This window comes from Rhinolophus ferrumequinum, chromosome 12, assembly GCF_004115265.2.
Source record: "Rhinolophus ferrumequinum isolate MPI-CBG mRhiFer1 chromosome 12, mRhiFer1_v1.p, whole genome shotgun sequence".
NCBI classification, from domain to species: domain Eukaryota; kingdom Metazoa; phylum Chordata; class Mammalia; order Chiroptera; family Rhinolophidae; genus Rhinolophus; species Rhinolophus ferrumequinum.
This window is the reverse complement of record NC_046295.1, coordinates 51,468,339-51,494,787: the sequence shown is the minus strand read 5'-3', so window position 1 is coordinate 51,494,787 and position 26,449 is coordinate 51,468,339. Positions and strand designations below refer to the sequence as shown.

General features: G+C 36.9%; 1 protein-coding gene and 1 pseudogene across 5 annotated transcripts in view; one reads left to right on the top strand and one right to left on the bottom strand.

The window, feature by feature from the left end:
• The window catches only part of UNC13B (unc-13 homolog B), a 180,494-nt gene that overhangs the window by 142,838 nt on the left and 11,207 nt on the right, over positions 1-26,449 (bottom strand). For all 5 annotated transcript variants that reach the window (XM_033122890.1, XM_033122891.1, XM_033122892.1 and 2 more), the window contains exons 2-3: positions 3,867-3,896; positions 241-340 (exon numbers count right to left, since the gene is read on the bottom strand). In XM_033122890.1, the coding sequence (XP_032978781.1) occupies positions 241-340; positions 3,867-3,896 (130 nt within the window). The remainder of the gene's footprint in view (positions 1-240; positions 341-3,866; positions 3,897-26,449) is intronic.
• On the top strand, positions 6,650-6,776 carry LOC117032575 (uncharacterized; annotated as a pseudogene).

The following is a 26,449-nucleotide window of genomic DNA, read 5'->3' as shown; positions in this document are numbered from 1 at the left end:
AAGAAAACAAAACTGCGGATATACTTCACCTACCACCCACGTCACTTGTTCCTGTAACTCTGAAGTTCACAAAAAGAATATTTAACATGTTAATATATTAAAATATTTTTAAAATATTTAACATATTTTATAAATCTTAGACATACACAAATTCTTCAGCCTCTAATTATTTAATCCAATGTGAGTACCCTGGAAAGATTATCAAATATTGCAGTCATGCTGCTACTGCAAAATACTTACAACATGAAATCTTGTTCCCAGGAAGGTTGATCACCACGAACTGCTACAGTTGTGCTCTTCACATTCTGTACTTTCAGGGTCACGTATGTGTTAAATTTATCTTTAAAACAATGCAAAGTGAAGATGTAATATCTAGTGCTCAGATTGTTAACCAATCTCACAAAGCCCTTGGAATTAAATAATATCCGAATTAAAACAAGACATGAATAGGGCAGGCCCAGTGGCTCAGGCGGTTAGAGCTCCATGCTCCTAACTCTGAAGGCTGCCAGTTCGATTCCCACATGGGCCAGTGGGCTCCCAACCACAAGGTTGCCAGTTCAATTCCTCGACTCCCACAAGGGATGGTGGGCAGTGTCCCCTGCAACTAAAATTGAACACGGCACCTTAAGCTGAGCTGCTGCTGAGCTCCCAAATGGCTCAGTTGGTTGGAGTGTGTCCTCTCAACCACAAGGTTATCGGTTCGACTCCCGCAAGGGATGGTGGGCTGCGCCCCCTGCAACTAGCAACGGCAACTGGACCTGGAGCTGAGCTGCGCCCTCCACAACTAAGACTGAAAGGACAACAACTTGAAGCTGAACGGCACCCTCCACAACTAAGATTGAAAGGACAACAACTTGACTTGGAAAAAAGGCCTGGAAGTACACACTGTTCCCCAATAAAGTCCTGTTTAAAAAAAAAAAAAAAAAGACATGTATAAAGAAAAAATGAAAATATATATTGTACAGTATAGCATCATTCTAAGCAAAGTAGAGTTGCAAAAAAAATTATAAAACATACACTACTTTCAAAAGCATCATTTACCCAGGAGACAAACATATACACACATATAAACTAAAACAAAAGCTTCATGAAATTCAAGATGTGATACATTGATATTTGCTATTCTTAATCATAACCAACTAAATAGATTTTATAGCCCACGGGTGGTTTGAAAAAACTAATATAATTGATCTGGTAGTAAAGATATATAACTTTAAATGTGGGAAAGAATTAAACACCATAAGAAAAAGAGAAAAAGTGATGAAGGATTGTGGAAGAGTTACCTCTAGCTGTTGAAAGGGTTAAGAATTCAGGATAAACTAGCATAGAGGAAGTGGATTTAAAGCTTGATCTACTTGGTTATCAGAAATGTCATCACAGAGTTGGTAAAAGGATATTCTCTAACCTGAGAGTATAAGTCGAGTGCCAAACAAAGGTAGGTGGCCTGGAACTGTGAAGTCTGACTACTGCTTACTTAATACATGATTCCGCACTCGCCCTACTACCTTCACATAAGCCGTGATTAAGGGCACTAAACTGAGAGCTCACTTTTCTTTTTTTTTTTTTTTTTTTTTTTTTTTTTTTTTTTTTTAAAGATTTTATTGGGGAAGGGGAACAGGACTTTTATTGGGGAACAGTGTGTACTTCCAGGACTTTTTTCCAAGTCAAGTTGTCCTTTCAATCTTAGTTGTGGAGGGTGCCGTTCAGCTTCAAGTTCTTGTCCTTTCAGTCTTAGTTGTGGAGGGCGCACCGGCAACCTTGTGGTTGAGAGGACCCACTCCAACCAACTGAGCCATTTGGGAGCTCAGAGGCAGCTCAGCTCAAGGTGCCGTGTTCAATCTTAGTGCTGGGTGCTGCACACCATCCCTTGCGGGACTTGAGGAATTGAACTGGCAACCTTGTGGTTGAGAGCCCACTGGCCCATGTGGGAATCGAACCGGCAGCCTTCAGAGTTAGGAGCATGGAGTTCTAACCACCTGAGCCACCGGACCGGCCCCTCACTTTTCTATATAAGAAATTAATCCTAATTTTATAAAATGAAAAAAGGAAGATAATAATTTTTGACTCATCAAACTGGCAAAGACTGCTTAAAATAATTATCTAAAGTTAGATTCACCATGTCATGAACTTCTAGCAGAAGATAAATCTTTCTCTTAAGTATCATTAAAACAAAATATGTAATTTATATATAATCCCCATCTATATCCAGTGCACCAATGCAGGAGACCACTGAGCTATGTTTTCTATCATATGATTTTGTACTCCACTCCCCATAGCCAACCACAGGCGATTAGACCAGGGGCAGACGCCACCCACGAGCAGCGGATCCACGGGCTGGCCAAAAGGTGAGACCAATATGATTCTCTCTCAAAAGATTTTAAATAGGGAAAACAAAGAAATAGTGAAAATTGGTGGTTGGTGACGAAGCTCCAAGGAAAGGCATACAAATTCCAATGGATATGCCATTATGGGCTGTAAGCAAGCATAGAAAGCCAGCTGGAAGAGAAAAGGAAGCAGAACAGATTCTCAGAAAAAAGGGAAATCCTAACCCAGAGCCAGGGAGAGAGTAGTAGGCTCAGAAACTGCTTAGTTACTGTTGCACCCAAGGTTCGATTTCACAGATTTTCCTGGGTTCCCAAGCATGTTAGGGGTTTTTTCCAGTAATCCCCAGGACTCTCCCTTTTCCCCAGCAGTAACCAGAGTAACGTAACATTCACAATTAAGGAAATGTGTATTGAAATAAGGAGATAACCATTTTCTACCTTCAGATTGACAAAGATTAAAATATTTCATATTATCTAATGTTGATAAGGATTGGGGAAAATAAACACTCATATATTTCTGGTCTGAGCATAATCTAGTAAAAAAACTTTCAGAAGAACTTGGCAGCAACTACCTAATTTAAAATACGTACCTTTGGCCCAGTAATTCTACTTCTGGACTCTAGAGTACATATACATTTGCAAAAGCAGGCAATGATAAATGCACAAGAACATTTACTGATAAGAATAGCAAGAAATTAGAAACAATCTAAATATTTATCAATCAAGGACCTAAGGTACAAATCTACAAAATTCTGTGCAACACTTTAAAAAAGGAAGAACCAGATATATGTATAGGTATATGTACATATATGCACAAGAAAAGACTTTCATGACGCGTTGTCAGAAAAAAAAAGCAGGTTGCATAAAGTTCATGTGTAGCTAATCCATTAGTATATATATTGCATATACACAGAAAAATCCTGAAAAAGTATATAAAACCTCTAAATAGTTACTTCTAAGAAATAGAACTGAGATGGTCAAAAAGTAAGTGAACTTTAACTTTTCACTTGATACACAGATATAGATTTCTTGAATGTTTTACAATAGCATTGATTTTTTTTTTCTCAGCTTTACTGAGGTATAACTGACAATCAAAAATTGTGTATTTTCAGGTATACAACCTGATATTCTGATATATATATATAGTGAAATAATACCAAGCTAATTAACATATCACCATCTCACAGTTACTATTTTCTTTGCATAAATGAAGTGTGTGTGTGTGTGTGTGTGTGTGTGTGTGTGTGTGTGTGTGTGTTGAGAACATATAAGATCTACCCTCTTAGCAAATTTCAAGTATACACTTCTTGTTAACTTTAGACATTGGTGTACATTAGAGCTCCAGAAATTATTCATCTTGCATATCTGAAACATTGTATGCCCTTGACCAACATCTCCCCATCTGATTTTTAACTAATAATTTAAAGAAGTAATTTAATGAGTTAATTAATTTAATCAACAAATTCAATGAAATTGTTTTTTTAAAAGATTGCTTTTAAATCACAGCAAATATGGGAGGACATAATTATAGGCAGGTCTTACCTGGTGAACCCTGGAATTTGGCTCTTTTAACTGCAAGAGAAAAAAAGGGACACCATGAAGAATTTTTGCAAATTAATTTATTCAGCCAACATTTATTGAGCACCTATTAGGCTACGGTTAGAGTCAGGACTAGAGTTTTAAGTCTAAGTCTTTAGAGGAGAAAAGAAACTGGGACTTCTGATCGAAGCTTGAAGACAAAGTTAAAAGTCACCCAATCTAATCTCATACTCAACGCAGAAATCTCTCACAGCCTCCTAGTAAGGAGATAGAGGGAACTAAGTTACTTCTATGGCAAACAACCAGTTTCATGTCACATATCTTTTTAAGGTTTAAGTTAAATATGTTCCTTATTTAAAACCTATCATAGAAATTCCTTCTATTCCATTCATGCCAAAAGAAGAGCATAACAGGCAAGATCTAGACAACTGGTTTTAAAGAAGAGTGAGACGTTAACTTCTTTCTGGAAATAAGCAGATATATACAGGACGTGCTATGCAAGAGTTCTGTTTCCAAAATGTCAGTGGAGAACTGCACAGGGAAAAAAAAAATCCCACATTGGGACTGAAGTATGCTAACTCCTAGGAAAGGTCAAAGACCTGATAATTTGACCTGAAAAAAAAACCTGTTAAATTCCAGAAAGCACCAAATATCTATTAAATATTTCTATCAATGAAGATTAGGGCTAAGTGCCACAAGGGGAAAAAAAGACAAAAGGAAATCAAAAAACACAATGCCTGAAGATACTTGAGGGTACAGAGAGATCTGCCATTCTCCATGTCCTGCGTTACAACTGAAAGCTTCACTTTGGTGTCTATCCAACTCCTCCTTAATACTTCCAAGAGACGGGTGATTCTGGACCTCTCACAAGGCCCTCCTGATTTTCAGGCAGCACTTAGTGCTGAAATCTATTTCTTTTTATTGAATCAAAGTACCATATTTTGCCCTGTATAACACACTCCCGTGTATAATACATACCCACATTTTTACCCAAACTTTCAAGGAAAAAATTCTTTTGCTTTAGTTACTTGTTTTTTGAATTATAAAGGAATTTTAGCATTTATTTTTTCACATATTATGGTACAAGAAATGTTATGTACCAGATAATTACAAAACCCAAGAACAGATACAAGGTACAAAAAATTTTATGTACTGGTAACAAATTTACAATATTAATACATCATAGAAGACCAAGAACTCTTCGTTGCTGCAAGTTCGTGGTAAATTCAACAAAACTGATTATTGTATTCCAGGGTATGATTTTGCATTATTTTTCCTCACAAATTTGGGGAAAAAAGTGTGTACCATACACAGCAAAATACGGTATGCTTCCCATGGGACTGCCCTTTGTAGTATTATGTCAATTCTTCTCCCCAATTTTTCATTAATTGCATTTAATTCAAGATTTACTGTAAAGTTACAGTAATCAAAACAGTGTGGCACTGGCATAAACATAGACCTAGATTAAGAAATAAAATAGAAATATATAAATATAATATGTACAGTATATAATTATATAAGTATAATATATGTTATCCTTATACCATACACAAAACTTAACTTGAAATGAATCATGAATAGGATTAAATGTAAGAGCTAAAATTATAATACATCTCAGAAAAACACATAGGAGAAAATCTTAGTGACCTTGGGTGAGGCAAAGGCTCCTTAAATAAGATACAAAAAGCATGAAGTTTAAAAGGAAAAAAAATGGATAAACTAAACTTTGCCAGAATTTAAAACATGTTCCTCAAAAGACACTGTTAAAAAGGTAAACCATAAACTGGGAGGAAATACTAGCAAAACATATCTAATAAGACTGATAAATGACTATAAGAAGAAATCTCAAAACTCAATATTAAGGAAACAACCTCCATTTTAAAACTGTACGAAAGATTCGAACGACACTTCACCAAAAAAAGATATAGAGGTGACAAATAAGATTCTCAACATCTAGTCATCAGGGAAACGTCCATTAAAACCATGTGATACCACTATATAACCACTAGATCATTTAAAATTTTTAAATCTGACAATACAAAGGGTAGGGAGGATGTGGGAACAACTAGAAATCTCACATTGCTGGTGAGAACACAAAATGGTACAACCACTTTGGGAAACAACTTGGCATTTTCTTATAAAAGTTAAACATACATTCTTCCAGCAATTAGCCATCTAAACATTTACTCCCAAGAAATGAAAACTTATGTCCACACAAATACTTATACATGAATGCTCATAACTTCCTTATTAATAATAGCCCAAAACTAGAAAGAACCCAAATATCTGATCAACTGGTAAATGGATAAACAGATTATGACATACCTATACAACGGCATACTACTCAGCAATACAAATGAAAGAACGACTGATACAAGCAACAAGGATCATTCTAAAAAGTAAATTTTGCTAAGTGAAAAAAGCTAGACACAGACTACGCTTTCACTGATATGACATGCTAGAAAATGCAGAACCAAAATAGAAAGTATAGCAGTACAAAGGAACATACGAAATGTTCTGACGTGATAGAATTGTTCTGTCTTGACTGTGGTAATGTTTACATGACTACATTTATTGGTCAAAATTCCAAGAATACACTTGAAACAGATGAAAATGATAGTATGTAAATTATACCTCAATAAAGTTAAAGGAAAAAAAAAAAGAAAGTCCTCCCAGCAATCCCATACTTGGGAATTTATTCTATAGATACCAGGGGTGCAGAAAGAAGCATATACCAACTAATAAATTGAAGTAATGTTTATAATAACAAAAAATTAGGAAATTGAAGCTTTGCACAGTAGCAGTATCATAGCCAATGAGGTTTATCAGAGGTTCAATTACTGCTAATTGAAAACTTTTCTGAAGAGGAATAAGAGGTCCAAAACCAAGTAAGTTATGGGAATGTAATGTACAGCATAGGGAATATAGTCAATAATATTGCGATAGCGTGGTACAGTGTCGGATGGTCGCTGGACTTGTAGTGATCACTTCTTTAGGTATGTGAATGTTGAATAACTATGGTGTACCCCTGAAACTAACATAATATTGTATGCTAGCTATATTTTTAATTAAAATCTTTTAAAAATTAAGAAATTGATTAAATGTTAAATTATCTAAATGTGACAAGCAAAGCTTTAGAATTTTCAGAAGAAAATATAAGGGAATGAATATCTTGGTTGGTTGGTTGGTTAGAAGGATGGAAGGAAGGATAGATGGAAGAAAGAAAAGAAGAAAGGGAGGGAGAGAGGGAGGGAGAGAGGGAGGGAGGGAGGGAGGGAGGAAAGATCGACATACATATTTTATAATAAAAATCATGAAAGGAAATATTGCACACCAACTCTGAGAGTGTGATTGTATCTTGGGAGAGAAGGGATTGAGACTGTAAAGGGGGCTTCAACTTTATCCATAATACATTATTTTTTAAAATCTGAACCAATATGACAAGACATTATGCTGCGGGAAAGAAATCAGTCATGAAGGGACACATATTTTATGATTCCTTTTATATGCTATATCCAGAATTAGAAAATCTAGAGACAGAAAGCAGATTAGTAGTTACCAGGGGATGGAGGGAGAGATATTACTTCAGGAGTATGGGTGTTTTTCTCAGATGATAAAAAATTTTTAAAACTAGAAAGAGGTGGTGATTGTACAACATTGTAAATATACTAAATACCACTGAACTGCTTACATTAAAACAGCTACTTGTGTTATATGAATTTTGCTTCAATTTTTAAAAACATGTCTACACAAAAGCTTGCACATGAATGTTCACGGCAGAATTATTCATAATCCAAAAGTGGAAACAACCCAAATGTCCATTAACAGATCAACTGATAAACAAAATGTGGTATATACAAACAACAGAATATTATTCAGCCATAAAAAGGGACAAAATACTGATAAAACCTACCACTTAGATAAACCATCAAAAAACATTATGCTAAGTGAAAGAAGCCAACCACAAAGGACAATTATATGTATAATTCCATTTATATGAAAGCTGTTGCAGAATTCCAGGTGAGAGAATGGTAGCCTACATCTAGTTAGTGAGAACTAGAAGGGAGACGAAGCTGAGAAGGGAAAGGTCATTACATTCTTTCTTGACAAGGAAGCCAAAGACTGGAAGAGCTGAGCAGCTACTACAACTCATGGCTGGCATCTCTTCATAGAATGGAGATGTATTGAATGCTGGCCACTCTATACCCCTAGATAAGGTACAGCATAAAGCAAGTAAGCATGAAAGAGATGAGGAGAGCATAGCAACTACACAGCTTCTCCTCTAATATCCTGCTTGCCCTAGCAAGCACTACACAAGCTCCCCTTAAAGAAACTTCTAATGGGAAGGAGGGGGGACTATTGTTTTTTCTAACAAAATTTACAATGCTTACTGACTCTTTAAATTATATGCACATAAAACTTTGATTAAAATGTAAAAGAAAGAAAGCAACATCAGCAGAAAAGAATAAAGCAGGGTAAAAAAGATTATATATAGAAAACATTTAGCTTAATGGACAGTTGTAGTTGGTCCTAGAATCTGACTACAGAGGTTGAAATCCAACCTACTTCCATTTATTATTAGTGTGATCTTGGTCAAGCTAATTATTTGTCTCATTTCCTGCAAAATACAGATAACAAGAATGTGAGGACTGAGTTAATAAATGTACAGAACTTAGAACAGATTCTGATATAGAGTAGGCAGTTAATAAATGTTAGCTATTATAATTGTTATAAAAAATGACAAAAAGGTAGATTATGCAAAAAAGAAAACATTAATAAATATAACTCCTGTCCATAATAAGGACATTCACAAGGCATTTTATTTCCACAGGTTCAAAATATTCCTCATTCTTCAACACCAAACACGAATATTATCTCTCCTACTAAACTTTCCCTTATTTTTTGCCAAACAAACGCTATCAAAAAAAATACTGTCTTCCTGCTCCAAATTCCCACAGCAGTTTATATGCACCTCATGTACCTCCTGCTTTCTATCTCCCCCTAGAAGTTATTTACATCAAAGTCTTAACTCCTACAATGGACAAAAGCTCTTTAAGGACAGGATTCATTGTTCTATTCATCAGATTATTTCTCTAAAATTCCTTGCCTATCATCTTGATAAGCAGCCTCTGAGACAATGCTCTTCTGGAACCCTTAAAACTCCCTCAAATAAATATCACAAATGCCTCTTCGCAACAGGATTTTCTTTGGTAACCAGATAAACATAATTAGAAATCTACAGGCCTTACCTATAAAGTTGGTTGACGCAATGTAATTATAATAAAGCAGTTTTGAGTTTAGATGCCAATGCTACCTCTAAAATATAAACATGTGACTGTCTTTTTACTTTTATATTTTTCAAGGGTCAATGGATTATCTGTGCCTAGTCCCAGAATGCCTGGACATATTAAAGAGTAAAGACCGTATTTGGTTGGCCCCACAAAACGAAAGGACCAATGGCCATTTTTCTGAAACAGCCTGAGACAATGTAACCGGTGGTTGAAGGACTCAGGTTCTTTGAGGACTCAAAGGCTATCAGAAGAATTCTACTTATCCTTTTTTTGATGTCAGTATATACCAAAAAATATATAATCTTCAATTTTCATATTTGACAAAGTAATCATCTCCTGCCCTTTCTTCCCCTCCTGGATCTTAGGAGGCAGCATTAAAGCTTGTTTAGGTTTTATCCAGACTGTAAATCTGTGTTCCCTGTACAAAGGGCCACTAATTTAAAGGATCTCAAACATTAGTCTTTATTCAGATTAGCCCAAATGGATACTGTGTGTCAAGTATACTAAACACTAGTGAAATACAAATTTTAAAACTTCATCTTTTAAAGTCTGTAAGAAAATAAATGTAGAAATACAAAGTTACAACATAAATGCTACAATGAAAGTAAATACAAGCTATTCCTTGGAATGGGATAGGATTACAGTGATGATAGTGAGAACTATGAAAGTAACAACATTTTTGAAAACACACTGCCACTTAATCCCTTAAATGACCACTTAATCCCTGCAGAAACTTCCTGAGACGAGCAGTAGTATTATTTCCATGTTACAGATAAGGAGACTAACTGGGTCTGAGAGAGGTTTAGACAATTTGCTCAAGGTTACACGGCCAATAAGTAATAGAGCTGGGACTCCAACTCAGGCAGTCTGACTCCAACACCGATGTACACTGGTAATTACTATGGTAGGTTGCCCTTTTCCTAGTCTGGATAATATGGATATATTTCCAGGAGGTATACTTGTTAGCTTCCTCCATTTTGAGTGGAAGAGGCTTCAGGAACTTAGTAATTTTTTCATTTCTTCCCTCAGACCTCAGGGCTCAACAGGTGACTGACTCCAGAATGTGCCATTCGTGCACACAAGAGGGCCTTACTGAGGAACTGGATTAGAGAGTTGAAAAGGTATAAAGATTATATTCTCCAAACTGTCTTTCGTCTCCCCGTGGCAATATTGTGGCTACCGATTTGTGCTGTCTAATCCCCTCACCTTCTCTCTCATCCCACCCCACTCCCATCTAGCAACCCTCAATTTCTTCTCTGTATCTCTGAGACTATTTCTGTTTAGCTTGCTCATTTATTCTGTTCTTTAGATTGCACACATAAGTGAGATCATTTGTCCTTCTCCGTCTAACTTATTTCACTTAGCATAATGTTCTCTAGGTCCATCCATATCGTTGCAAATGGTAAGATTTCATTCTTCTTTATGGCCGAGTAATACTCCATTGTATAAAATGTACCAGTTTCTTAATCCAGTCATCTACCGATGGGCATTTCGGTTGTTTCCATGTCTTGGCTATTGTGAATAGTGCTACAATAAACATAGGGGTGCATGTATTTTTTTCAAATTAGTGTTTTGGATTTCTCTGGATAGATACCTAAGAGAGGAGTTGCTGGGTCATAGGTACTTGTCTTATTAGGGAGACCACTTCAGGAACGGTGTAGATGCCTGACCACTGCGTGGTATACCTGAAGCTGAATAATAATGAATGGCAACTATAATTTAATATATATATAGTCACGGGATGTGGAGTACAGCACAGGGAACAGAGTCAATGGAATTGTCACAGCTATACACGATGTCAGAGGGGTAGTAGATTGGTGGAGTGGGGGTTATCACTTTGTGAGGGTTATCATTTTGTGTCTATTACATTGTTTTGTACACCTGAAACTGATAAAAAAAAAAAAAGAAAAGAAAAGGTATAAGGACCTTCACACGAATGTTTTAATTGGATCTGGGTTCTTAAAAAATATTTGTCCCTGTCTTTGGAAGATTTTCTACTGCCTAATGATGTTTTTCTAGGTATATTCATATTCATATTCTCGCTCGCTCTGTGTGTGTGTGTGGGGGGGTGTGTGTTTGGAGGGTGGAGAGTAGAAATACTTTATAAAAGAATCCTTCAGTATCATAATGTCAGCTCTCCTAACACAGGAACAGAATACATTTTAAAAGAGAGAGAGACACACTGGGAAGTCACTGGAAGATCAGGGTAGACATGTGACATGGTCTGATTTACATTTTTAGAAGATAGCTCTGGCTACTGGACCAGGTAGTTCAGGGAAGCACAGATGGAAGAAAGAAAATATGGTGGGAAACTATTGCAACAAGAGATGATAGTGGCTTGCATTAATGTAGTAGAGGTAGAAATAGTAAAAAGAAAAACAAAAACAAAAACAAACAAACAAAAAAAAAGCTATGGTAAAATCAAGTATGTAAAGGATTAGGGATTCGTTTCTGGCGCCAGGGCAGAGCAGATGAGCATCGGCAGCCTCTGGCACGTGGGTGTTCTCACATGTTACATTCATCCCTTCAGTGGTTATTGAGTGCCTGTCAAGCGCTGCACCACAGAACACACACAGAGATAAGACACTCTCCCTGACCTCTAGTGCCTCCCAGTCTGGTAAATTAACCGCTGCCCCAGACAGTGCGCTGTTGATGGCCCAGATTCAGTTTGATACTAACCAGAGTTGAAGGACAGTTTTCTGCAGTTTAGAGATCAAACCAACAACTAAATTGGCACCCCGGACCATTAGGGGTACAACAGTCAACATCCAAAACAAATCAAACCAGCAAAGTACCTAATATCCTCAATTCAGTCCTGAATTGTTAGCGCAAACCCGTCTTAAACACTACTTCCCAACCTGTAACTGACCTCTTTGACTCTCTTCAGTTCTTATTTTCATGGATTCATCCCTACAATTTGAAGATTGGTGCAGCTTCTCTGAATCTAAGTAGGCAGACTAACAGAACTATCGAAGTAAGAACATACAAACCTGTTGAGAATTTTTAAAAATTTATTTGAGCCAAACAGAGGACACACCTGGAAGCAAGATCACAACAAAGAAATGCTTCCAAGAAATGACAAGTGGCTTCTTTTATTCATTTGGAATTAAGGAGAGAACATAAGAAAGATTATATGAATGTGAGAGAAAGTAAGGCAAGATTGGATTGTAGGATAGTTAACAAGATCATCTGCTCTCTTGAGGATGGTCTTTAGAAGGAAGAGTCTGAAAAGAAGCACTTCCAATGGGTGGTAACGTAGTTGGTTTCACTTCTGAGGGGTCCGAAAAGAAGTATTTCAAAGGGGTGTTCACCTAGATGCACAGAAACAATGGACAGGGCTTACTTAACTCAAAGATGAGCCTTTTAATAAAGAAGTTATATGCCTGGGGTGACCTGACCAATTAGGAATTTATGATCAGATCACCCTGTGAGGTTCCTTTCCACAGATCCCTTTTTTCGTCCACAGAATTATAAAATTATGAGACAGGGAAGCAGTGATTCTCTCTTCTCTGTACTCTTTCAATATAGCACCAATAATGCCTTCTCCTTAGAAAGTCCCTGTGGCCCGGGGAATATAAGCAGTGCTAGGACCAGAAGAAAGGAATCAAGGTAGCTATTTAAGTCCTGGATCTGCTCTAGGATTTAAAGATGAAAACATCAAAAGTGAGTGCTAAGATTTCCTCAGTTCCCTCATTGGAGGGAACTTTGCTCTGCTCACTGGAGAGGGAAAGCAGATAAAGGATCAGTACAGAAGCCCTGGCTTAGAATAAAGAGTGTATATTAACCCAAATAATCTGCTGAATGTGTCTCCCTTAAGACCCAATGAAAGGTTTCTAGCGGGAGAGCACAGAAATGTTCAAGGCAAAGGAACACTAAAAGGAGAAGAGTGAAGTGGGAAGGACGTAGAAGAATACACTCACACAATGGAGGAATAACTAGCATAAGCTCAAGACTTAAGAAACAGATTGGAGAAAGTAGTGACTGTGAAAAAGGAATGCTTGAGTTGATAAAAATGCTCAGTGTTTCCACGAAAGTTGTACAAGAAAAAGAGAGGAGACCGACAGAATTCTAAGATGGGCAGAGAACGTTTGTAGGTATGAATGAATATAAAAACACTTTCAGTGCCTACCTTCCAGACTTCAGAAATGATGATGGCTAAGAAAAAATTCGCTACAAATATAGAATAAATTGAATATAGCAAGTATATAACTCTTTTTTAACAGTGAAGCCCCCATTTCATGGTCTAAAGGAAGAAAAAAAAGCATCTTCCAAAACACGATCTACAGAACATGAAATTTTTTTCCTTAATGACAACCAAAAAGTATGCTTTAAGAGGCCCTTAAGGATCAAAAGCAGAAATGTTTAAAATAAGTGGATTTGAGAGAGTGAGATTAATACTATAAAGTAAAATAAATGTTATGTTGTGGAAACTACGAGGTGTTTTATTCATTTAATATTTTATCGTGGGCCAATTATGCATCCAGGCCCTGTAAGAGACTTAAGGGAGTCAGAAAAGTGAACTAAGACATCACCTCTGCCCAAAAAGAACTCAATCTAGCAAGGAAGCAGCCATATTAGCCAAATATGGAACAAGGAATATAAGACAATTGTTTATACATTTATCTCTACCTTCCCCGCCTCCCATTGATTCTTAACCATTCCAGTCTGGCTGCCATTCCCACCAGTCCACTGAAACTGCTTTTGGCAGGGCCAATCACCTCCCTGCTGCCAAATCCAACGGACACTTCTCAATTCTCATCTTACTCTATTGTAAGCTGACAACTCTCTCTTTGAGGTACACTCTTGTCTGACTTCCATGACAGACTGCTGATTTGCGTGCTGCATATTGGGTTGCTCCCTTTCAGTTTCCTTTATCACCATTTCCTCTTCTTCTACTCAACTCCACAGATTGTTGGCATTTCCCAGAGCTTGCTCTCATACCCTCTTCTCTTTATATTCATTCTCCAGATGATTATCATCTACTCCCATGGCATAAAATACGCTCCGTGGTGACAATTTCTAAATGTCCACCTGTAGGCCAGTCTTCTGAAATCCAAACTCCAGGTTTCTCAAAATTATTATTATTATTTCTACAGATGAACTTATTTTTTTTTTATTGGGGAAGGGGAACAGGACTTTATTGGGGAACAGTGTGTACTTCCAGGTCTTTTTTCCAAGCCAAGTTGTTGTCCTTTCAGTCTTAGTTGTGGAGGGCGCAGCTCAGCTCCAGGTCCAGTTGCCATTGTTAGTTGCAGGGGGCACAGCCCACCATCACTTGTGGGAGTCGAACCAGCAACCTTGTGATTGAGAGGATGCGCTCCAACCAACTGAGCCATCCGGGAGACATCTCAGCTCAAGGTGCGGTGTTCAGTCTTAGTTTCAGGGGGCAGGACCCACCATCCCTTATGGGAGTCGAGGAATCGAACCAGCAACCTTGTGGGTGAGAGCCCACTGGCCCATGTGGGAATTAAACCGGCAGCCTTCAGAGTTAGGAGCACAGCGCTCCAACCGCCTGAGCCACCGGGCCGGCCCGTAATATTTTTTGGATTTGGTTTGGTTTAGGTTGTAGAGGGGGAGACAAATTTAAGCAGGATCACAAAGAAGTAGGCATCCTTCAGATGGAAAGATGAGAATAGAGGGAAATACAAAGAAGGAAAGAGCATAAACAAAGTCAGAGCAATACTGTGTTTCCCCGAAAATAAGACCCAGCAGGACCATTAGCTCTAATGCATTTTTTGGAGCAGCAAAAATTAATATAAGACTCGGTCTTATATAAAACCCGGTACTATATTATATAACACCTGGTCTTATATGACGCCCGGTCTGATATTTAAAAACCAGGTCTTATATTAATTTTTGCTCCAAAAGACGCATTAGAGCTGATGGTCCGGCTAGGTCTTATTTTGGGGAAACATGGTATGTAAATGTATGGCTTCTGTGGCTAGAACAGTATTTCACACATTACCTTGGAGCAGAGTCCCAAGTGAGTTCTCTAGGAAGTTCTGGACCTCATGGTGCTCTTTACTAAACACTAAGAACATTTTTAAGAATGTACAGACAGGAGGAATTCTAACCACAAGAGTATTAATCATAGTTACATTTGTAATACGAAGAAATTAGAAATATCCTAAATTACCCATCAATAAGGAAATATTTTAGTAAGTCATGGTACATACAATGAAATATTATGTAAACATTTAAAACAATGATATAGATCTACATTGATATAAAAAGATGTCCACAAAGTTATGTTAATTGAAAAATTAAATATACACAATATTCTACTTATGTTTTATATATATTTAAATATGTATTTGTTTATTTGCATAGAAGCTGTCATATAAAAGAGCTAAACTTTGCTACAGGAAAAATAACTATTAATAAGTATTTACTGATTGTTACTACAGGCAAGTTACTACCATTCTAAGTGCTTCACATGTATTATCATTTATTGCCTACAATAACCTTATTAGGTATGTACTAGTATTACCTCCATTTTATATATGGGAAAACATGAGGTCCAGATTAAGTAATTTCTCCAAGGTCACACATCTAAGTTACTATGTTTTAAATAAAACACAGCTTCTAAATCACTGAGATACAGTAATAAATACTAAGTCATTAACTGAATTTTTAAAAAATTAGCATCCAACAACCTGATGCCTCTAGGAGACCTACTTAAGATCAACAAACATAAGACTAAAAATAAAAGATCGTAAGGTTAGTTACATCTGCGAAATAAGAAAATTAACAGTCCCTATTAAGGCATTCAAGAAAGTTTTCTTAACAAAAACAAGAGAGATAAATAAGGCCATGAATATCATAGAAATAAATGCCTATTACAAATTTTTAAAGTTTAAATTCTTTGCTTTTGACCTAGCAATTACACTCCTAAAAATGTATTGTGATTTTGTCTTCTATTATGAAACTGGTATATACTCATTGTATAAAATTTAGAAAATATCAAAAAAGATAAGTATTTTCTATAATTCTACCATGTTACTTAATCATTTTAACATTACTCTGTATATATTTTTAGTCTTTTAGAATCAATAGACATTTTTGCTTAGCTAGCTATTTTGGAACTTACTGTACCTAGTTTTGCAATCCATTTTTCCTCATTCAAAATATTTGATGAATATCTATCCATATTATTAGGTATTCACTTATAACGTGATTTTTATTTGCTGCTGTTATGGAGTAAATGTGTCTCCTCAAAATTCGTATGTTGGAGCACTAACCCTCAAGGTTAGAGAGGCAGGACCTTTGGGGCTAATTAGATTTAGACGAGGTCATGCGGGTAGCATCCTCATAATCAAATCAGTATCCTTATAAGAACAGAGAAAGCTGGCTGTCTCTCTCCACCAGGTGAGGACACTGGGAGAAGGTGGCCATCCGCTAGGCAAGAGGAGGGCCTTCACCAAGAACTCAACAGTGCTGGAAACTTGATCTTGGATTTCCCAGCCTACCAAACTGTGAAAAATAAATGTGTTGTTTAAGCTACCCAGTCTGTAGTATTTTGTTGCAGCAGCCTGAGCTAAGACAGCTACATAAATAGTATTTACTGTCCATGCCTACAGGACTTTTACCCTGCTTTCAATTATCATGTATTACTGTTGTGAGTTTAACTGTGTCCCCCTAAAATTCCTATGTTGATGTCCTCATCCCCAGTAACTCAGAATATGACCTTATTAGAAAACAGGATTATTACCGATGTAATTAGTTAAAATGAAGCCATTAGGGTGGATCCTAATCCATTATGACTGGTATCCTTATAAAAAAAGGAAATATGGACACAGAGACATACACACAAGGAGAACACCAAGTGAAGATGAAAGCAGAGATGCTTCTACAAGCCAAGGATTGCCAGCAAGCCAGGAGAAACCTGGGGAGAGGCATGGACAGATTCTCTTTAACAGCCCTCAGAAGAAACCAACCCTGCAGACACCTTGATCTTGGACTTTGAGCCTCCAGAACTGTGAGACAATAAACTTCTGTTGTTTAAGTCACCCAGTTTGTGGTACTTTGTTATGGCAGCCCTAGCAAACTAACACAATTATAAATAACCTCTGATGTCTATCCTTACAGATAGTCAGAGATGTATAAAAATTTTTACTGCGTGGCTCAGTTGGTTAGAGCGCGAGCTCTCAACAACAAGGTTGCTGGTTCAATTCCCGCATGGGATGATGGGCTGTGCCCCCCACGACTAGATTGAAAACAGCGACTGGAGTTAGAGCTGAGCTGCACCCTCCACAACTAGACTGAAGGACAACAACTTGACTTGGAGCTGATGGGTCCTGGAAAAAACACTGTTACTCAATAAAATTTTAATAAATAAATAAATAAAAAGGTTGTTTAAAAAAACATTTTTTTTTACTTAGGATAAAGTCCTAGAAGTGGAACTTCTCAGTTCAAGCACAACTGTCAAGAAGCACCGTTTTATAACTCTTAATACATACTATCCCTCAGGCCTGGTCATTTCTCAATAGGCTTTCATATATTCTTTAACTTCTCCCTAGGATTCCCAGAAGTGGTTAAGGAAAGAATTATTAATTTCCATTTACACAAAGGAAAACAGGCTCAGGGAATTAGTACTGTACTAGTAAACAAACCTAGCATTCTTTTCAATAGACTAGAGCTGCACTTCCAATATGGTAGCCAGCAGTGACATGTGGCTATTTAAATTTAAATTCATCAAAATTAAATTAAATTAAAGATTCGGTCACTAGGTCATACCAGCCACATTTCAAAAGCTCAATAGCTTCATGTGACTAGTGACCACCATAATGAAGAGCACCAACGTGGAACATTTTCATCATCGCAGAAAGTTCTATCCAACAGTGCTGAGCTAGAGCATACTGTGGATCTAGAAGGCAGCCTTACAATGCCTGGGGCAACAGATCTTTGAATACATACTAACTGGTTAACCTGGATTCTCAAGAAATTGTTTATGATGACTGAGCAATCGACATCTACAGCACAACAAGGGCAGGAATCAAGCTAAGACACACTGAAGCACAATTATAACAAAAGTCCATCTGAGAAAGAAAGCACAGGGACCTTCTCAAGAGTAATTACAAATGCTGTGACTCGTCTTAAAAGAGCAATGGACAAATAACATGCATGTAAGGCGGTAGATTGACAAAGAAAAATGTCTAGGTTGAAGATTTGGTTCCATATTATGGAAATAGCCACATGATAATTCTACTTTATGTGTTTTAACCTTTGTCTACACTAAACTGAATTTTCATCTTACTGGAAAGCCTGGACCATCACCTAAGTAAGTTAGAAAAATCATTTTTCTCTAGACCCCCAAAAACAATGCGCTATCGTTAATAGATACCATTGAATATTTAATCTATGCCATGAATTGTGCACTAGACTTTTGAAAGAAATGTATATTATTTAAATATTTAATATTGAAAGAAAAAAATTATGACCACCCATGTACCTAATAGCCAGACTGATCGGATCTCAACATTTTGCCATATTTGCTTCAGATGATTTTTCTCAAAATTTGATAATACATTACAGATACCACTGAAACCCCTATTTAATGCCATTCCTTCCCTCCTTTCCTTGAAGTATTCATTATCCTGGCATGATACCAGTATGTGTCATTTTGGTCTGAATTTTTATTTTTACTACATATGTTTATATCCATAAACAATATACAGCACTGCTTTTGCATCTTTCTAAATGTTAAATATATGGTATAATACTGTATCTGTTTGCAACTTGCTTTTCTGCCCATTTTGGTTTGAGATTTACCATTACTGATAAATGAAACTTAGTTTATTAATTTAATTTAATTTAATTTAGCATTCCATTTGGTGAACACACCACTGTTTATCCAAAGTTTATCCAAACTTCTAAGGTGAGACTTTTAGTTTGTTTCTAAATTCCTGCCATTAGAAACAATGCTTCAGTGAACATTTTCCTGCATGTCTCCTTTGACCAAGCACAAGAATTGCAATCACTGTAGTGGATACGTATCTTCAATCAATTGCTGTAGTGGATACATATCTTCAACTTTACTAGGTCTTGCCCAACTGCGCTGCTAGTTGTCATATAAACTTACATTCTCACCTACTGTATGCGAGTTCCCAAAACACTTTTCAAAAAAAACCTTTCTGTGTCAAATAATTTTCCACATACAATAACAAATGACAGTAACAAACCAGTTTCTATTTTATAACTCTTGGAACAAAGACCAAATCTGTATAAACACAACAAAATCCAACAAGGCCAAAATATCCAATACGGTTTCTCCAAGGCCATCTTTCTTTCAGTGACTATCTCTGAAACAGGAGCTATGCTGGGCACTTAATCCTAACTTTACGCAATGTTTTTCAAACTTTTTTTTTAACCCAGCCTATTCTAAGAACTATCTTACACTGCAACAAAGTTCCTATCTTCTTACATAAATATGTGTGTACAGTATGTATGTATGTTACGAAACAAAAGTCACAGAAAACAATACTTTTCCTTATTAGCTACAACTTTATAATTTTCCCCTAATGCTCATCACCCACTAAACTCATTTCAGGACTAATGAATCCTGCTTACAGTTTCATAAAACACTGCTGTAGAGTGTACAATTTCCACTTTACAGATTAACAAAGAGAGGTTAAGTAACTTGCCCAAGGTCTCAGACTTAAACAGCGAAACCTGAAATTCAAACCCAGACTCAAAAGCCCACGCTTCCTGCAGGCCCCGGCTTTCTCCTACAGCATTATTAATGCCAACTGAAATTGCTAATGCTTCAACTTATGCCCATATGAACGAAGGCAAAGAAAAAATACAAATAAATTCTGTTAAAATATGGTGGTGTGGATAGAATGATAAACAAAACCAAAGCTGCAAACTAGTAATATACCTATGATTTCATTCATTCATACACAGTTCTGAAAAAAGCCTTAAATATCACTGCTAAGCTTCTACCTGGCTTCATAGCTGTTTATCATAATTTAAAGAGAATACTAATGAAATATACATAAATATGCTACCCCATCCTTAAAAAAACTAAATTAATTTCTGCAAGAATCAACAAAACTTACTACCAATAAGCTCCATCTCAAGCCAAAAGACAAACAAGTACTTACGTCAAACTTCAACAAAGCCACTGACTAATTCTAAAGTAAACACAGTCCAGTTTATAATTAAACATGTACAAGTGCTCAAATATATCTTTTAAAATGTTTTCTAAATAAATAAGCCTCAGTTGGAATAGAATTTACATTAATACACAATCAGATTTCTATGGTTACGATTTATCAGACCTAATTCAAGCTGGGTTATACACGGACAGCAGAAAGTCAGTCCAGCCCTCTCGCCACCTAATTCCTTCATTAGGCAACTAAGAGTTACAAGCTATACTGAAGTATAAGGAAACATTAGGACATTATTTAATTCACTCAGTTTGATGTTTTAACTTTTAATACCTGAAACCATTATAATAAAATCTCTTACCTTACACATAAATAATAACTATGCCTTGGTCTTTATTAAAATCCATCAAACATCCCACAGGGAAGCCCACAGGTTATTAATTGCTGATACACAGCTGACACATACACATTAAATCAAGTCAAATATTGAGCATTACTTACAGTGTGAAAGATTCTGTGGTCCTGTTTAAGATACCTCAAACTAGCTGCAAGCTAGAATTAAAATCATTAAAGTGAAAGGGGGAGGCACCCTTCAGTGGTTTTTAAGAGCTTACTTCTCCCTTTGCAACAAAGTGTGTGCATGTGCACATATTAACGTGTGTATGTGCACGTGTGTGTACGTGGTTTTTTAACAGCTTGTCTCCCTTTTCCAGTTGCAACAGAGTGTAGACCTACCATAGGTCTCAAGAAAGACAAAAAGCAAGTTTTCTGGACATTACAAAAACAGCATTTACAGATCATAACAAGAAACACCTGTTGTCAGCCTAAAAGGAGAATAGAGGTTCTAAGTGACTCCAGACGAGTCCTGCTCTATAGAGGTGGCTGGATCATTCCAGCCAAGCAGCAGATACTGACACCACAAGATATGTTTGGCACCCAATATCAAATATTGGTGTTTTATTTCATTTCAGTGATTTATGGTGGTTTATTTCATTACAGTGATCTCTTAACAGTGAGCAGATTGGAATTATTGATGCAGCAATTAATACATTCCCTTCCTTGTCTAGTTTGATTGTTTATACACATTTTCAAATAGCTTATAAACTGCTATCATAATTTTAAATGAGTCATGACATTGGCACCTTTAGCTTACTAGAGGTTTATTTCACTGGAAGTTTCTCACTAGAGGTTTCTCAAAGATCCTTTCCAGTTTTCAAAAACTAAAGATACAAACGCAGAGAGGCCTTGTCAAATTCTAATCTATAATATTGCACTAGGAAAAATAAATCAGGATAAATTGTATACAAAGTATGATGCAATTTTATGGAAAAGAAAAAAGTTGCGCGCGCACACACACACACACACACACACACACACACTACAGAGAAGACCAGTGGAATTATCATTTTTATTTTCCTCTTGATGTATTTTCCAAAATGTCTAGGGTGGGCATATATTGCTCTTATCATGAGGAAAAAAAATGGTCACCAAAAAGCTTTCCCTTACCACCCCAGAAGAAATCTGTTCTATTTTAGTTGTTTATCTACAAAGTTGCTTATCATATTCTGTTCTATATCATAGTTACATTCTCTCCTGTCTTCCCTGTTAAGAGTACAAACTAGTTGGAGGATAGACCACATCTGTTTATCACTGTGAGCAACACAATATGATGTCTACAATAATGGCTTAATACGTGTTCACTAAGGCCATGTTGTGCTTCAGCTGAAAACAGCAAGGCATGTTAGGCTAATTTCATATGGAGCACAGGACCTTACTCCCTTGAATAAACTGTTGAATTCACAACAACAAAAACTAATATGCATACTAAATGCATATACAGTTCTTTTACCTAGATATACCTAAGACTAGTAAATGTTAAAATCTTCAGGTATCATTTGCCCAAGGCCAGCAGACCAGACCTAGCCAAGTAGGAAAGTCTACATTTTGATCTCTTGAGTTGAATTGATATAGAATGTACCAATGTAATGATTACCTTTCTCACCTTACATGAGAGGTGGCCGTATTTCAGTGGAAGCCCAATTAATTCCCAGGTATGTTTTACATCGTAGGTCAGGCTTTATGAATAGTTTTCAGCTCCTAAACTTTTCACAACATTGTACCTACCACTATACATGACCTGAGTTTTTTAAAACTGCAAGGGTACTTCCATTTCTACTGTCAATTTGACCCTTACTCCAATCCAGTGAGACTGGCACAGGTATTACAGTATCTTTCCCATTTGACAGAATATGATTCTGAATGAAGTTAAGAGACTTATGGATAAAATTTTTGTCATTACCTAGTGAGACTCAAAACAGAGTTCTCTTGAATCCAAAATCCTGGATTTTCCATTATACCACATGTCCTTGCAAGACAAAAAAAGGAATTCAAGTTGTAAACACTATTAAATTAGAGTCATAATGAACTCTCTATCTACAAAATGCCTGCTATAATACTACCCCCGAATACATACCAAGCAAACAGAAACTACAGCTGCAGTAAGACTGATTCGCAACCCACAGTGCAGTCATCTTCCCCTAAACATTATTTATAAAATACGACTTCTTTCATGTTCCAAAGCACTATCCAGACTTACTAATTGTGTAGTATATAGAAAGTCAGAAAAATCTAAATTCAGCTTTATGGTACATAAACGTACTAACTTCTGTGGGCCCAGTGCCCTCATCTATAAAATGAGAATACTAATAAAGATAAACTAACAAGGTTATTATGAGAAATATTGATCCTTACCTGCTTATTAAAGAGCTTGACAAAGAGTAAAGGCTTACTAAATGTTAGCTTCAGCATTTCACCGACTCTAAGATGGAGGGACATTTTCTCATATTTTAAGAACTCTGAAGTCAAAATGTGTCTTAAAAACAATAATATGTCATAGCTCAATCAATAGTATTGTTTCTCAGTGGTACATAAAATAAGGATGCAGCTTACAATCTCTGGCATCTTGTAATCAATGAAATGCATTACTACGATGACCGTGCTGAGTAAATGTTTACCCTGCCACCATTCCTCCACCCAACAGATGCACAAACAGGCCAAACCTACATCTCTAAGCTTGATCGCTCAAGTCAGGTTTCCAACTGCAACACACGGACAGACTGCTAGCACCTCAAATGTATCAAAACCAAATCATCATCTCCACAGAAGCTGTTATTTTTTTTTTCTGTTTCCTATCCGAGTTAATGACACCATAAAGAAAAACCTGACTGCACCTCGACCTCCTCCTTCTTCCCCTCCCAGCTTAGGCCTTTCCTGTCTCTCCACCGGAATTAAAACATTCCATTTCTACTCCCCATTTTATTTTGTTCCTTTATTTTAGAAATTACTAAACTGTATCTTGCAAAATATTTAGTTATACACATGGCTGTCTCCCCATTTTGGCTCCTAGTTTCTTGAGGGCAAGGCCCATTTCTTACTTATTTTCTATACCCAGGGTGCCTAGTTCAACGCCTCACCCATAGTGAAATGCTCCGTATGTTTATGGAACAGATCACATCCTCTTTGTTTATAAGTTTCAGAACATGTAAGCCTCTATAAAGAGAGAAAAAAAGGGATTATCCAAGAGTAAAAGTTGTTATAACTTACAAAGGGATTTCACACACATGATCTCACTTAAGAGTTTAATTCTCAATTCTATGAGGTACATTGAACAGATAGTAACACTTTTTACTGTGGCTTAAAAACACTTAAATTGTGTGTTAAAAGTCAAGAGGCCTTGCCAAAAGTTTTCAGTGGAAGAAAAAACAATTCAAACTCAAATCTAATTACACATCCCATGCTTTTCATTTACAAACTTCCATCCTTCTGCCCCTCCCTCAGTCCCATTGCTACTAGCTGTCCTCTCTAACGCGGCCTACAAAGCCGTATACTTGGGCTCTACCTATCCCCCCAGGCTCCTCTTGACCCATGTTTTCCCTTCCTCTGTGCTCACTAGCTACATTTGCCTTCTTTCAGCTCTTGCTCCTCACTACAAGACCTTTGCACATACTATTTCCTCTGCCTAGAATATTCTATTCCTTCCCTCACCTGGTTAATGCCTCTTTTTCCACATCTCAGTTCAATCTTCACTTCATTAGGTAAGGCTTCTTTGACCTGAGTTAGTAACTCTGCCTATCACAAGTTCTCATAACAACATGTACTCTCCTTTATAACACAGTTGCACTGTTTCCTAGTTGTAATTTTATTTTAATTTGTATAATTCTTCTTTGCTTGATGTCTAGCTCCCTCACTAATCTATATAACCTGCAAGAAGGCAAGGGATTTTTTTTTTTTAATCACAATTCTGCCTCAAGTACAATAGTTGTTGAAAGAATGAATGAATGGCCCTTTTGGTTCTCTGAACAGCACCATGGCGTCAGCAAGAACAAGCACCTTATGAAGGCGGCAAAAAGGGAGCCAAGAAGAAAGTAGCTGACCCATTTTCTAAAAAAGATTGGTATGATGTGAAAGCACCAGCTATATTCAATAAAAGGAATATTGGGAAAACACTAGTCACGAGACCCCAAGGAACCAAAATCGCATCTAATGGTTTCAAGGGCCCTGCTTTTGAAGTGAGCCTAGCTGATCTGCAGAATGATGAAGCTGCATTTAGAAAATTCAAGCTAATTACTGAGGATGTTCAGGGCAAAAACTTCCTCGTTTCCATGGCATGGATCTTACCCCTGACAGAACATGCTCCATGGTCAAAAAATGGCAGACCATGACTGAAGCTCACGTTGATGTTAAGACTACTGATGGTTATTTGCTTCACCTATTCTGTGGTGCTTTTACTAAAAAAAAAAAAAAAAAAAAAAAAGACACACAACAATCAGATTTGGAACACTTCTTAGGCTCAGCATCAAGAGCTCCACCAAATCCAGAAGAAGATGGAAATAAGGACTCGAGAGATGCAGACAAATGACTTGAAAGAAGTGGTCAATAAGTTGATTCCAGGTAGCATTGGAAAAGACATAGAAAAGACCTGTCAATCTGTTTATCCGCTCCATGATGTCTTTGCTAGAAAAGTCAAAATGCTGAAGAAGCCCACGTTTGAATTGGGAAAACTCATGGAGCTTCATGGTAAAGGTAACAGTTCTGGACAAGCTACTGGGAATGACAGTATGGATATGAGCCAATGTATTGAATGAGCCAATGGATATGAGCCCTCAATCCATGAATCTGTTTAAAACTCAGACTTTCAATGGTGACAAATAAAACCTATTTGTGATGCTTAAAAAAAAAAAAACGACTAAATGAATGAAACGTTCAGCACTCTCCTCAAGCTCGCTAAGTCATCCCCACCACCTTCCTTTCAGCTGATAAATCTTGCATCCTACTTCACTGAGAAATCAGTTATCATCTCTCCCTACCCCCTTCTGATCTTGACTTTCCTTTTTACAGATTCCTTCTCAAGCTCTAAACATTCAGATCTCCTCCCTTACAACCCTCAACCCTTTTCTTTATCGCAAAACTTCTGAATATGTAGCCTACACTTGCTGACTCCACCTCTTCACTTCCCAAATACTTCTCAACCGCTGTAATATGATGCCTACCCTCACACTACTCTGATGAGACTGCTCTAGTTTTCAAATCCAATGATGCTGTTTTTTATCCTCCACCAGCATCATTCATCTCTATCAACCGATCACTCCTTCCTGAAACTCCCTCTACTCTAGGATTCAGACACTGACACAGCATTCTCCGTTTTCCTCTGCTTCTGACCACACCCATCAATGCTTCTTCTGTCCATTCCTTTAGCTACAACATTAGCTCATTTTTCTCCTCTTTTATCCGCTATAGGTAATTTTATTCAAGGTAATGTCTTTATTACTAAATACCTACAACTCTTAAACATTTATCTCTAACAAGCCACAAATCTACATTTTCAAGTATCATTTTCAAGGGTCTACAGCAAGATTATTGATACTTTCAACTCAACATATCTTATATGTAATTTATCTTACAGACACCATAAACTCAACTGAACCTGACAACTTCCCTTTCTCTTTATGTATTTTCTTCCTCAATTGAGAAGTCTAGGTTGACTTCCTGCTTCCTGATTTAGATGAATAGATGTCACAGAGCCAGATGAGGACCATTCATACTATTTTTACATTAAAATAGTATTCACTCTATGCTTGGGATAGTGCAAATTATTTGCACAACAATCATCTCAGCAACACTTAGC